Here is a 13,320-nt window from a genome sequence, read left to right on the forward strand (position 1 = left end):
CTGCACAAGGGTGGTGATAATTTTATTGGAATTGTTTCTTTATTATCAATTCAAAGCAGAGTTTAATATATTGTGGCTTGTCTGGAAACAGTTATACTGTTTTTGGCGAATTTGTGAGACCTCATATGTTAGCACAGTCAGATTCTCGCCACATTATCAAGTTGCTTTTAAGTGAATGACAGTGCAGAGCACTTAACAATATGGGAATCTGGAAGATCAGAAACACAGCCATCCACCACTATCACATCCAGTCACATGGGTCACAGCAGCACCTCACCTACCTGGTATAGCCACTTCATTGCTATTAGCCATCAACATGATACTCAGCTCAACCTTCCCATTTATTATTAATTCATATATGTGACCTATTGCTTTTAACCTCAAAGCGCAACACAAACTTAAGAAAAATGAACATTGTGAAAAGCTGCAAGTCATCCTTTCAATATACTCTTCTAACTCTGAAAAATTCCATAATCATGTGTACAAAATCCAAAAGTTCCAAGGAATGAAAACAGCAGGAAGTATGCAACTGGAACAAATTATCGTACTGCAGGAATAACACTTATATTTTATTTTCCTTTCAGACAGTGAAATCCTAAAAGCATTGGAAGAGTGGAGAGCAGAAGTTGACAACAGTACAAAAGAGATTATAGGAAAAACACGGGTGCTCCTTGACGGTGCTGCAGAACATTGTCGCTTATTTGAATGCAACTTTGGCAATCTAGTGACAGATGCCATGGTTTACACTGTAAGTTTCATTTTTTTTAACACTTGACAAATTTGAAATATAAACTGAATTGAATACACTGCATGAATGATGACTGAAGACAACCACTCATCAAACAGAGAAAAAGTTTGATTGTCTCAGCCTACACAGATCTTCTGATTGGTTTCATAAATCCCACCACAACTGCACATCTTATGCCAATCTGTTCCCTTAGAATATCTCCTGCACCCATAGTTCTCAGTTATTTGTTGTATATATTCTACTCTCTGCCTTCCCCTACAATTGTTGTTCCTCTGTGGCTCCATCTGGCGTCTTGGAAATTGTTCCCTGTCTGAATGCTTGCATTCTTCTAGGTAGTGTTTTACATAGATATACTTTTCCTTGATAATTCTGTGGAAGTCCTCCTCATTTCCTATGTTATCAGACAATTTCATTTCCACTATCCTTATCACATCAACTCAAACCTGTGAATGCTCTTCATTTCAAGTTTTATTGCAGTCTGATTCTTTTCCATGCAATGCTGTTCTCCAGAAATTTCTGTTTCAAGTTAAGGCTCTCTCTGACACACTTAGACTTTTTTTGGCAGGGAATGTTCTCATTGGCTATGCTAATTTGCTTATCTCATCATCTTAAGACGTTTCTGTTTCTTTATGGTGGTGAGGTATGTACAATGAACAGTTAGATGGTTCATCTAATTAACTGACTCCAAAACAAATTAACTCAGTAAAAAGATTCTTATTTTCTCACTAATGAGAGTCTGATTATAAGCTGAAAAATAAAAATAATTATCTGTAGAATTTTTTGCAGGTTTTCTAATGCATTGAACTGTAAAATATCAGAGTTGCTTGTTCAGGTGCAGGGTAGAGGGGCAGGGGCATTATGAAAGGTAGGGATGTGGTTATTTGAAGGGAGTTACTCTGGTGAAAAAGTGGATTAAAATTAAACTCAATATATTCTTCAAATCAAACAATGGAAAATGCAGGATGGACTGTAACAATATTAGAGAAGGAAAGTTGCTACTCACCATACAGCAGAGATGCTGAGTCACAGATAGGCACAACAAAAAGATTCTCACAATTATAGCTGAGTCACAGATAGGCATAACAAAAAGATTCTCACAATTATAGCTATAATTGTGAGAATCTTTTTGTTATGCCAATTATAGCTATAATTGTGAGAATCTTTTTGTTGTGCCTATCTGTGACTCAGTATTTCCAATATATTATTTAGATACAATACCTATGGGTGCACCCAGGTTGGCCAGTGGGGCTGCGAGCCATTCTATATGGGCAATAAAAGATGTCACTTTTTATGTCCAGACAAAGTCTGAGAAATAATAGAAAGTAGCAGATGGATCATATTATTGCTAACTGAAAACTTGCACCAGGAGGAGGTTCCTATCTGGATCCAATGCTCCATGTGACAGCCAGCTGCCAACATTTGAATTCTCCCCCATACTCCCTACTGGGTAAACATAGTGGTGCATAGTGGCTTGTTTGTCAGTGTGTTCCACAGGAACAAACAACTTGTGCTGAGATGAGGTCCTACTCCACATATAAGCCACAACAAAATGCATGAGAATATTCAAGTAAAAAATTAGAAATAACATAAAAATTTGAAATACCAATGAGACATGTTGGGTGATCTGCACAATTCCTCCCCCATCAGTGGCCAAATGGTGCTCTGGTGGTCACTGGACACTAGAGATCATAAACAGAGTGAGTTAGAGTATAATGTCGTGGGTTGCATACATTAGAAATCAGTCTACTGCTGTTATGTCAGTGCTATCTGGCTTCATTTCTTCTTACTGTAGCTCGATGACTATGACGAGTCTGTGAACGATAGAACTGTGATTGTTCCCTACTCATCATCTTGTTCTCCCTTACTGAAGTGTGCAGGACTGTAATGTTACTTGTGACACAGTAGGGAACTTGAGTGTATGATCTTGATATCGTGAAATAGCATTGACAGGGTGAAAATGACCAATTGTCAGACTCAGAATGCCTCTATCAAAGCTGTGTTTTTCCGAAGCTCTCTGGAGGATGTAAGACAAAAATTAAGTGATGTGTACATTTGAAAATGTGCTCCATAAGAGGAATAGTGATATCTGCAAGAAGTCTGATGGTATAGTCCATGCTTCAGACAAAAAACTTCCAGACTTTGTCCAAAGCAAACGAAATGGTTTTATCTTCATTCTCTGAGCAAACTATGTGCTCCCTGAGCATGGACCAGTGTCACTGTCATGTTCCTGTGACCAAAACATGCTCTGTTCATGTATTCTTTTGATCAAGGCAACTTGTGTTTTGTCCTAATAGTGAGTTGTGTATCTTATCATTCATTCCTGTAATTTTTTCAAAGACTTCTGTAAATTTGTTTTATTAATCATCCTCCATTTAGTGAACACACTTCATCCTCATGTCCTGTTTCCTTGTATTGTCATCATAGACTTGGTAACATGTCAAAACTGTGTGTATGTCAACATAACCATTAGATTTAATATTAAAGTAAATTTATTCATTGAGTATTGGTATATAATAATTTTGATGATGAACAGTAGCATATGTAGCAGCAATTCTGCAAGTCCACACCTTTCTACACTGGTGTAGCCAAGTTCCACTTAACAACAGACTCAAGTAAAGAGTTTTTCTGTTAAATGGGCCATGGTGGAGGCTGAGTTTATTGAGACAGAAATTCAGAGATGATGTCAAAGGATCTGTTGGCAAGTTAGAAGTGAATGTGCAGAGTTCATTTGTGATCTCTCTGAGGTGATGGTATTGGCACTCGATAGCAGTTGAGTAGCATAAGCAGCATGTACAATTAGTCATCTACAACATTTATATGATTGATATTAGAGGCATCCTTGGGGAAAACTTTACAAATTAATATGGCATTTAGATACTGGGGCTAAACTTTACAAGCAATACTTAATATGTGTGGTGTCTGTTCTTTCAGACACGTCATACACATATCCGTACAGTCACCTTGACAGCAATTAATTATCATTCAGTGCAAATGCACCCTTTGTCTTAACTCTTGTGAGAATCAGGGTGAGGCTGTGAACAATGAGGGTACACTATGCCTGTAGTGTGGGATGAGTTCTGAATTTCCAGATAGCTGAAGTGGTTAAGGCAGCCACTTGCATTAAGTGGGATATCTGGGTTCGAGTCCTAGTCTGGCACAAATGTTCACTTGTCACCAGTGAATTTATTGCAATGCCTGATTGTGGCTCTGGTTAGAATTTCAGTTTCATCAAGCAATATTTTGTTTTACTTCTATCAGTTAATGTTAATCAGAATGCAAGTAGTAAAGGTCATCCAAAACTGAATTGAAATGTAAATATCAATGCCTTCCAACATGAATTCATCCCAAATTATAATGTTGTTAGGAATAGGTTGAATTTTCAAGATTACTTGCTCAAAGTTAAATCCATAATATTTTTACAAAAAAATTAATAATTCTCAGTAAAACTGCAGTAACATTGCAACATATATCTTAGCATCATTCTAGTTCCTATAACATAGTATTACATTAACAAAATCCATGAAAATCCAAAAAAGAACATGATAAATAATCTATTTTCTCACAGCTTTAACAGAAAATAGAGAACTCAGACCTACTGTGGTTGGTTTTTAAAAATCAATTACTTTAGAAACCAACACTCAAAATGACATTTGTAGAACTATTATGCAACAATTCCATGAAAATGATTCTTATTATACAAAAATTCGATTTGGAACAGCAAATAACAAGATGATAAACTTCCCACAGGCAAATTACCCATCTAACTTGAGTGGCAAAATCTGACAGCAGTGATTTAAATCTCCCATTAAGTTAGTTAAACTTGAATTATAGAAAACAGCAAATTGAACCAAACAAATTCTGAGAGTTATAATACAATAGGAATTCAGTTCCCTGAAGCACAAAAATAATTTCTGTGATAATCACTCATAATAAGTAAAATTGAGAAAATTATTTAGATAAGACCAAGGAAAAGCCATGGCTATTCTCATAATGACATTACATAAAGCATAAGCATAATGATTCACCTGGGAACAGAGTCAAAATTAAGGTTTTGTAAGGCTAAACTAAAGTACACTGAGGAAGTGGAAATTGAAGAATATATAAAACACAAAAAATGCATATAATAAGGATCAGGACTCATAATTTCTTCGTATAAAGTACGAAAATTACATGTAAGCATAAATATTGTTACTCCTCTAAGAATTGCAGTTATTTGCAGCTGTCCACTACAGAGAAACCTTTCCATGGAAGTAAGTGAAGCTGGTTCAGTGACAATTAAGCAAAATTCAACATATGTGTGACACACAGCATATTGTCTTTTTCTAAGAAAATACAAAAATTACACATAGCAACAGGATGGCTACAATGCAGTCATAGCTGGTAGTGACCTTCATATGGTTATGAGATGTATCATACATGCATTACAATTGTGTGGTTGATGAAAGGAGTAATGATCACCTTTCATTATTGGAAACATGTTCACTAAAAGCTGTACATCTAACTTCTAATTTTACCATTTAGAAACATGCTATTTAATGTTGTTGTGTGGTCTTCAGTTTGAAAATTGATTTAATGCGGCTATCCTGTGCCTCTTCATCACTCCATAAATACTGTAACCTACATGCATTTGTACCTGCTTACTGTATCCCTGCCTAGGTTCCCTTCTACAATCCCCCCCCCCCCCCCCACTTCCCTCCATTATTGAATTGACTATTCATGTATGCCTCTGCAAGTGTACCATTTTTCTTCTTCAATTCAGTTTAGTACATCTTCAATAGTTATTTGATCTGCCAGGCAAAAGCAAGTAAGCATTCTTCTATAGTACCACATTTCAAAAGTTTCTGTTGTCTTCTTGTCTGCACAGGTTATCACCCACATTGCACTTTGGTACAAATCTATGCTCCAGACAAATGCCTTCAGAAAAAACTTCATTTAAAAAAATTCATTTGTCAGTTGCACAGATATTTTTATTTCAATTTATTGGCTTCAACAAATTAATTTGTCGTCTGCTAAACCAATACTAACTAAGTTTCTATAATACACTTCTTGTATTTTACATCAAGGTATGGCCAAGGTCTTATGATTTATAATATTCCTAATTTTTTAGGGTTCTGAAGATGACAGATTAATCTGTCAAAACTGGTAAAACAAAATAAAAATATTTGTGCAACTGAAGAATGAATATTTTTTCTAAAATACAGACTACAGTTGTGAAAAATAACAGCTATGCCTAAAGTAACTTAAATTTATATTAGATGTTAATGAATTTGACTTTTACAGAAAATCTTTTCTTGCTATATCCACCCTACACTTGATATCATCTGTTATTTTGTTGACAAAATAGCAAAAGTCACTGACTACTTTTAGTGTTTCAATTTCTAATGTAATTGCCTCAGCATCAACTGATTTAATTCGACTACCATTTTCTTTTTACCATTGTTGATATTCAACTCTTAGTCTCTTGTCAAGATGCTATCCATTCTGTCCAACTGCTCATCCGAGTCCTTTGCCATCTCTGATTGAATTACAACCTTATCAGCAAATCTCAAAGTTTTTATTTCTTCTCCCTGAACTTTAATTCCCTTTTGCAAATTTCTCACTGGTTTCATTTGTGTATGTGATCCTTTGCTGCCCTCAATGTTTCATTTTCAAAGCTACCCATTGGTCTTCTATTGTATTCCTTTCCCTTATTTCAGTCCAACATTGCCTAATACCCATGCTGAAACTCTCAACCACCTCTGGTTCATTCAATTTATCTGAGTACCATCTCCTTAAATACCTACCTTTTTTGTATTGTGTTCAACTTTAATTTGCATTTCATAACAAATAAATTGTGGTCGAAGTCCACAGCTGTCCCTGGAAATGACTTATATTTTAAAATCTGGCTTCATAATCTCAGTTTTACCATTGCACAATCAATCTGAAATCTTCCAGTGTTCCCAGGTCTCTTCCATATGTACAATATTTTTTGTAGTTCTTAAACCAAGTGTTAGCATGGATTAAATTATGTGCTGTGCAAAATTTTACCAAGCAGCTTCCTCTTTCATTCCCTTCCCCCTTAGTTGAAGTTTTCCTATTTTTTCATCTCTTTCTTTTCCTACTGTAGAATTCCAGTTACCCATCACAATTCAGTTTTCATGTTCTGTAGCTTCTTCTTCTTACCTAATGGTAATATGAAGAAGCCAGAGTCTGCTGTACTCAAGATTTGGCAATTTACTTTTATTGAATTCTGTTGCCACATGCCCTTCCTATCACCACAGTTGCTAGTTACCCAAGGGAAGCAAGCCGTGGAGGCCCCCTGTCTGTAATTTGTGGAAACTTTGTTCTGTGTGTGATCATACATTAGCAGTTTGTGTATCATCTTTTCTGAGGTGGAAATTAGGGATGAACATGGGAAACAGCATAAAAACCATGCCAGCTGGTGCACCAGCCACAATCAACAATCTGCCACATGAATTCGATCCAAGTTGGGCTCACTTTTCTGCCTTCCTAGCTAGTGCACTACAAATTATGCTACATGAGCAAGTTTTTCCTAGTTCTGTTATCTCATCATACATTCTTTCAATCTCTTCAACATCAGCAGAACAAGTTGGCATATAAACTTGTACTACTGTGGTGTGTGTTGGCCTCATTTCTACCTTTCCAATGATAATGCATTCACTATGCCATTTATAGTAGCTTACACACACATTCCTATTTTCTTCTTCATTGTTAGATCTACTCCTTAATCACCCCTAACTGATTTTGTGTTACTAACCCTTTACTGACCTGATCATAAGTCCTTTTCTACCTGCCATCACACTTTCTAATTCCCAAAACATATAACTTTAGCCAAAGCATTCCCCTTTAAAATTCTCTAAACTACCTATGTGACTGAGGGATCTAACATTCCATGTTCTGATGTGAAGAGTGTTGGTCTTGTTTTTCCTGATGACATCTTCCTGGAGTAGTCCCGCCCAGAGATCAAAATGAGGGAAAATTTTACCTCCAAAGTATTTTACCCAAGATGCCATCATCATTAACCAATACAGTAGAGTTATGTGCCATTGGGGAAAATAATGACAGCTGTAGTTTCCCCTTGTGTTAATCCACTTGAAGTACCAATACAGCAAGGTCATATTACACGACCAGATCAGTCAACAATCAAGACTGTTAACCTTGCAACTATTGAAAATTCTGCTGACCCTCTTCAGGATCCATGGATTACTCTGGCCTCTCCACAGATACCTCAGCATTGTGGTTGCACCTGTGTAAGACCATATGTATCACTGAGGGAGGGAAGCCTCCCCATATTGGCAATGTCTGTGGTTCATGAGGGTGGAGAAAACTAGAATATTGTTGTACTGCACTCTAATTACTAGTCTTACCTAAATTATATGAAGCAGAGTATCATTTTGACAGAAGTCATGAGAGAAATGAAACAAAAACTGGTGAAAGGAAATATAAAATAAGGCTTCCTACAATACTAAAGTATTTATTTGATACTATCAATGAAGTACATAACTTATACAATAATACCATCAAGTATCTTGCAAGAATTATAATGTTTGCTGGTTAAAGACCTTGTTGTGTAGAACCCAAAAAGAAACAGAGTGATGACTGAATTGACATACAAATGATTTGCGTATAAATAAGTTAGCTCTTAGTTCCACAGTGACTATACTTGTGAAATTTTAGATAAACTTAGAGAAGGAAGTTTGAAAGAAGCACAAGTCTGAAAGCTCAGCCACAAGTGCAATATCTTGTTTATGCGTCTGTTCTCCACTCAGTGCCTCCTGCACTTACTGTGTGGTTGTCTGTATCGATTGCTTATATTTCTCACAAAAGCAAATGTCAACTCAGCTGCTGCTTCTCTCTTTCTTTATAGTTCAGTCTTGTTGTTCATCATAAGGTAGATGCTAAACATCACATACAATGTGGTACAATAATGTTTCATTTTCTATTTTTATTTTGTTAGATTTAAATAGAATTAATATCTGTTTCATAAATATTTTTAATTTGATACAAAAAATCAGTATTGTAATACATTGGGGCATTAGGAGACTCATTATTTAAATCTTCATTACAGAATGCTAAAAGCTACCATGGTAATGGGTGGACCAATGCACCAATTGCATTATTCAATGGTGGTGGAATCCGATCATCTATAGATACATCATCTGATGGTAATAAATTGAATTCATTAATAATAATAATATATTATTAACATCTCAGAATGAATCAGATAACTGTTAAATCCACACAAAGAGATCTAAGCTGACCAGTACTTTCCTTTAAAATTTGCAACTTTGAGTACAAGTGACAAACACATAAAAACCTCAGTCCCCATTCCTCAGACAGCTGGCTCCCACTTTTCTGTCAGAGTCTCTTGTAGAGGAAAGTATTCACGTATCTTGTACTCAGACAGGAGCATTTTTCTGTTGATTCCCTTTTCTCTCTGCTAAAGCAGGGTGTGCAGCTTATATATAACAAATTGTGTAATTCAGAAAGTTTTGACAACTTACTTATGTACTTTGACACATTAATTGACTTTGCCACGTACAAACAACAAATAAATATGCGTATAATATAAGGTTAACACAAAATTGTTTGCTTTGTTTTTTCTGATTACTTAGCTCATTGATTTCAGTTCACTTAAAATGCCCAGTTTATGATTTAAATCTTAAAAGAGTAAAAATGGTATTAGAAATATATTTGCAGTCTTTCTAGTTTTATGCAGTTTTTTGTGCTCATTTTAAGCTCTTTTCAGGCATGTTAAGACCCTTTTCGGCCCATTTCTTGTCACTGCAGTATGACACTAGACAAATTTGTGTAGGTGTGAAGTACACAGTATACAGAGATAGTGCAGCATAAAGTTTTGTTGGTGAAAAAATGCTCATTAAAAACCTAGTTTGCTGACCTCAGAACTCTTTTAGTGAACCTAGACACCTTTCCATGTGTTCTCTACATCATTAAAACTACATTTATGTCTCAGACCAGATTTTATGTGTATAAGTATGGTAACTTTGAACCTGTGTATCTTGGTAATGGATAATGATACTGAAAAGTCTGCCATGAATAGAAATTATCGAAGTGGTCATTCCCACAATACTTTTCATGCCCAAAACGTGTTCTTTTTGGGTTTTCTCAGGAACTCCATACAAACAAATGGTGCTTTTATAAGCTGCCTAAGGTCCACTGTAGATCACAACTGATTTGACCAGTTTGCCTGGGCTGAAGAAGTGTGTAGTGTTTAAATTTTGATGCTGTACTGTAGGATAGCTACAATATTCTTATTCTTCCAATAGGTATACAAATAGTCACTAGGCTAAGGGCTACCCAAAACACTTGACCCCCTTATCTCTGTGATCAATAGAACCCAAGATAAGATACCCGAAAAAAAAGAACAAAACAACACTTTTTTGTGTGCAGATTTTTGGGAAAATAATTTTATGGGTAGAGTTTACATGTGAAAGAAATTGGGGGTTGGGCGTGGGGGGCCGTGACACACTAAACGCAGGCTGCGAGCAACCCAACCTGTCAACCTGTATGAGGAGAAAAGTCAAAGATAGTATTTTAATTTGCTCAGAGCCAGATTCAGTTCAGAGAAGAGAGAAATAGAATGTGGTGTAAAAACAGAAAGAGGAAACTGGAGATTAGAGAGAGGATGGAAAAAGCGAAAAGCAGAAGCATCAATTGGAGAAAAGAATAAGAATTAAAGACAGACTTTCATAAATAGATAAAAAACTAGCAGAATCATGCAAGTGCCTCCACAAAAGTCCTTTCTTTTACTGAGCCAAGCATCCCTACTTTCTACACACCACCTAAAATCTGCTACCATGCAGACTGTCGCACTGTGAGTGGCTTCAGAGTGCCAGCCGAGTGAATCTTAGTGCTTGTAGACTTTCTTCATTTCTTTAGCTTTCTTTCTTCCTTCAGCTTCCCTCTTTCCTTCAGCTTCCTTCCTTCATTTAGCTTCTTTGCTCCCTCCCTTCCTTCCTTCGGCTTCTTACCATCAGGTTCCACTCCCTCTGTCCCCCCCCCCCCCCCCTCTCTCTCTCTCTCTAATTATTTACCTCCTATATCATACTCTCTTTATCTCTGTCATCCAGTTTGGAATATTCTTTCCACTAGCTATGATTTGTTTTTCATTTAATACATGTTTATTTCTCTCTCTATTCCTCTCTTCTAAGAAACTGGCCCAGTACACATTAAAGCACTTTCTTTGACCTCCTACTCTTTCTTCACTTTCACCTTTCTTCCTCTTCATACAAGGTGGGTCTTATTTAGTCTGGCATCTGAGTCATCCACCCAGTATAATTTATTTGTTCTCTGTGAAGAGAGATTCCATGGTTCTGAAGGCTAGAATTGCTGTTACATATGTTTTCTTTGCTGAATGGAAGTTACGCCAGCTGGAGTTAGGTATTGGTCAGCCATTTAATTTATTTGTGATATTCACAATTTGACCAAACAATGTTAGCCATTCTCCCTTACTCCTTTCCCAGTGAGGTAACAGTAACAAATTTTATGGTGTAAAGAAAAGCTAATTCCTTTCATTACAATTATAGTTACCTACAATGAAAAATATGACCCGTTTTTTTACAGTTATATTTACATACAATGAAAAATGGATGTGAAAGTCTTCTTTTCTTATCACAGCTCATTCAGCACAATATGGGATTTTATTTCTAACCACAATATTTATGATTTGTTGTAGGCAATGTGACCAAAGAAGATATATTAACAACGTTGCCTTTTCAAAACACTTTATTCTTCGAAAAAATAAATGGATCACAGTTGTTGGCTGCTTTGGAAAATGGAGTTTATTATTATGAAGAAGTTACAACAAGGGGAATTGGAAGTTTTCCACAACTATCAGGTACATTTCTGAACTAATTACACACTCAAAGTTTAGTTTTTGTATCATCAATGCAATTCATATGGTTTCTAAAATTGTGAAATCTTTTTAATATTCGTATGTTAATAGTGATAAGTAGCAGGAGATATGTTCACTAATGACAAAATAGAAACTTTTTCTTGAGTAGGTACGTGAAAACCTTGTACCAGATCAGTAGGAATTGGAATACTTTGAGCTGCTAGCATTCTGTCTCCCCTCATAGTTAATTAGTGATCAAGAGTACTGTTTGCAGTACTACATAATAGTCATTGTTCTACGCAGTTTTTCAATTGGCTGTGCAGTGTTCAGGTGTATGTGCTAGATTTAGTGATGAAGCATTTCCTGGTCCATCTTAGGCACTACTTAAACAATGGAAAATGCAGGATGAAACCTAACAATATTATGAAAAGGATAGTTGCTATTCACCATATAGAGGAGATGCTGTGGTGCCGATCTGCAACTCATCATATAGGGTGAGTAGCAACTATCCTTTTCATAATATTGTTAGGCACTACTTATTAACTCCTACTCAGGAAAGAGAGCTCACTATCTACAATGAGGGGTGGGTGCTTAGTATGAGACACAAAGCACTGGTATAATGGTTGCATTGTAAGAGAAAGGTAGGTCTTGATTTCTCTACAAGGGTTGTAGGCCCTTTTATAAGAAAGACAATAAGATAGGTGTAAATAATTATTGTTCAGTTTCCCAGCTTACTTGAGATACTGACAGACATTGTATGTATATGAAGTTAGATATCATTTTAAAAATAAGATAGACAGTCAATTTGTATAGTTTTATTTCTATCTCTCCACAGGACTGAAGGTCACTTACAACATCAAAAAGCCAGCGGGTGCCAGAGTACAAGAAGTGCTTGTGCTCTGTGGAGAGTGCAGGGTGCCCACCTATTCTCCCTTGATAGAAAGTGATATATATGGTGTCATCATCCCAGCTTTTATGAAACAGGGAGGTGATAATTACAAAGTTTTTGAAAACAGTATTGAATCATCTTCATTAGGTAAGTAGTGTGATAGAACAGCACTAAACATAGTATGTAAATTTTCCTTCATCTGTGTAATATTCGAGAAAATACCAGTTGTAAATGAAGCTTGTTAATGTGAGATTGTTTAACATGTTCACTTATATGATTTTACAGATTATATTGACAGTGATATTGTTGCTGACTACATAAAGCAGAAGAGTCCTGTGTACCCAGCCATAGAAGACAGGATATCATTTGAAACGGGCACACCTTCACATGCAATAAGAACTAGGAGTACAATACTCCTGCATTACATGCTTGCCGCAATCAGTATTTACTGTTCAGTTTTAATGTAAATTACTTTTAACTTTATTATGAAACATACAAATAAAAGTTATTGTTGTTGAGTTACATTTCTTCTTTTATTATGATTGTACAGCCACACACAGTTCATTTCTATAGAAGAAACAGATGCTTGTTCCACTTTTCCTTATTGCTCATATAAAATACAATTAAGGAAATGTATAGAGAGAATGTTTTACACTAGTAAAATAGTAGAGTCTCCGAAAGGAAGGAGAGAATTAACTATTTGTTTAGAAAAAGTAAATTTCCCAAGTAACTGATAATACATGTACTCTCTCTCTCTCTCTCTCTCTCTCTCTCTCTCTCTCTCTCTCTCTCTCTCTCTCGCTTATTCTTAGTCAGTGATATAGGTGG

At 36.0% G+C, this 13,320-nt stretch overlaps 1 protein-coding gene across 1 annotated transcript in view; it reads left to right on the forward strand.

The window, feature by feature from the left end:
• The window catches only part of LOC126458299 (protein 5NUC-like), a 229,474-nt gene extending 216,460 nt beyond the window's left edge, over nucleotides 1-13,014 (forward strand). The window contains exons 5-9 of the mRNA XM_050095244.1: nucleotides 585-748; nucleotides 8,817-8,913; nucleotides 11,445-11,606; nucleotides 12,439-12,639; nucleotides 12,778-13,014. Coding sequence (XP_049951201.1) covers nucleotides 585-748; nucleotides 8,817-8,913; nucleotides 11,445-11,606; nucleotides 12,439-12,639; nucleotides 12,778-12,959 — 806 coding nt within the window. The 3' untranslated portion in view covers nucleotides 12,960-13,014. The remainder of the gene's footprint in view (nucleotides 1-584; nucleotides 749-8,816; nucleotides 8,914-11,444; nucleotides 11,607-12,438; nucleotides 12,640-12,777) is intronic.
• Nucleotides 13,015-13,320: the final 306 nt, after the last annotated feature.

Source organism: Schistocerca serialis, chromosome 2 (assembly GCF_023864345.2).
Source record: "Schistocerca serialis cubense isolate TAMUIC-IGC-003099 chromosome 2, iqSchSeri2.2, whole genome shotgun sequence".
Classification (NCBI taxonomy): domain Eukaryota; kingdom Metazoa; phylum Arthropoda; class Insecta; order Orthoptera; family Acrididae; genus Schistocerca; species Schistocerca serialis.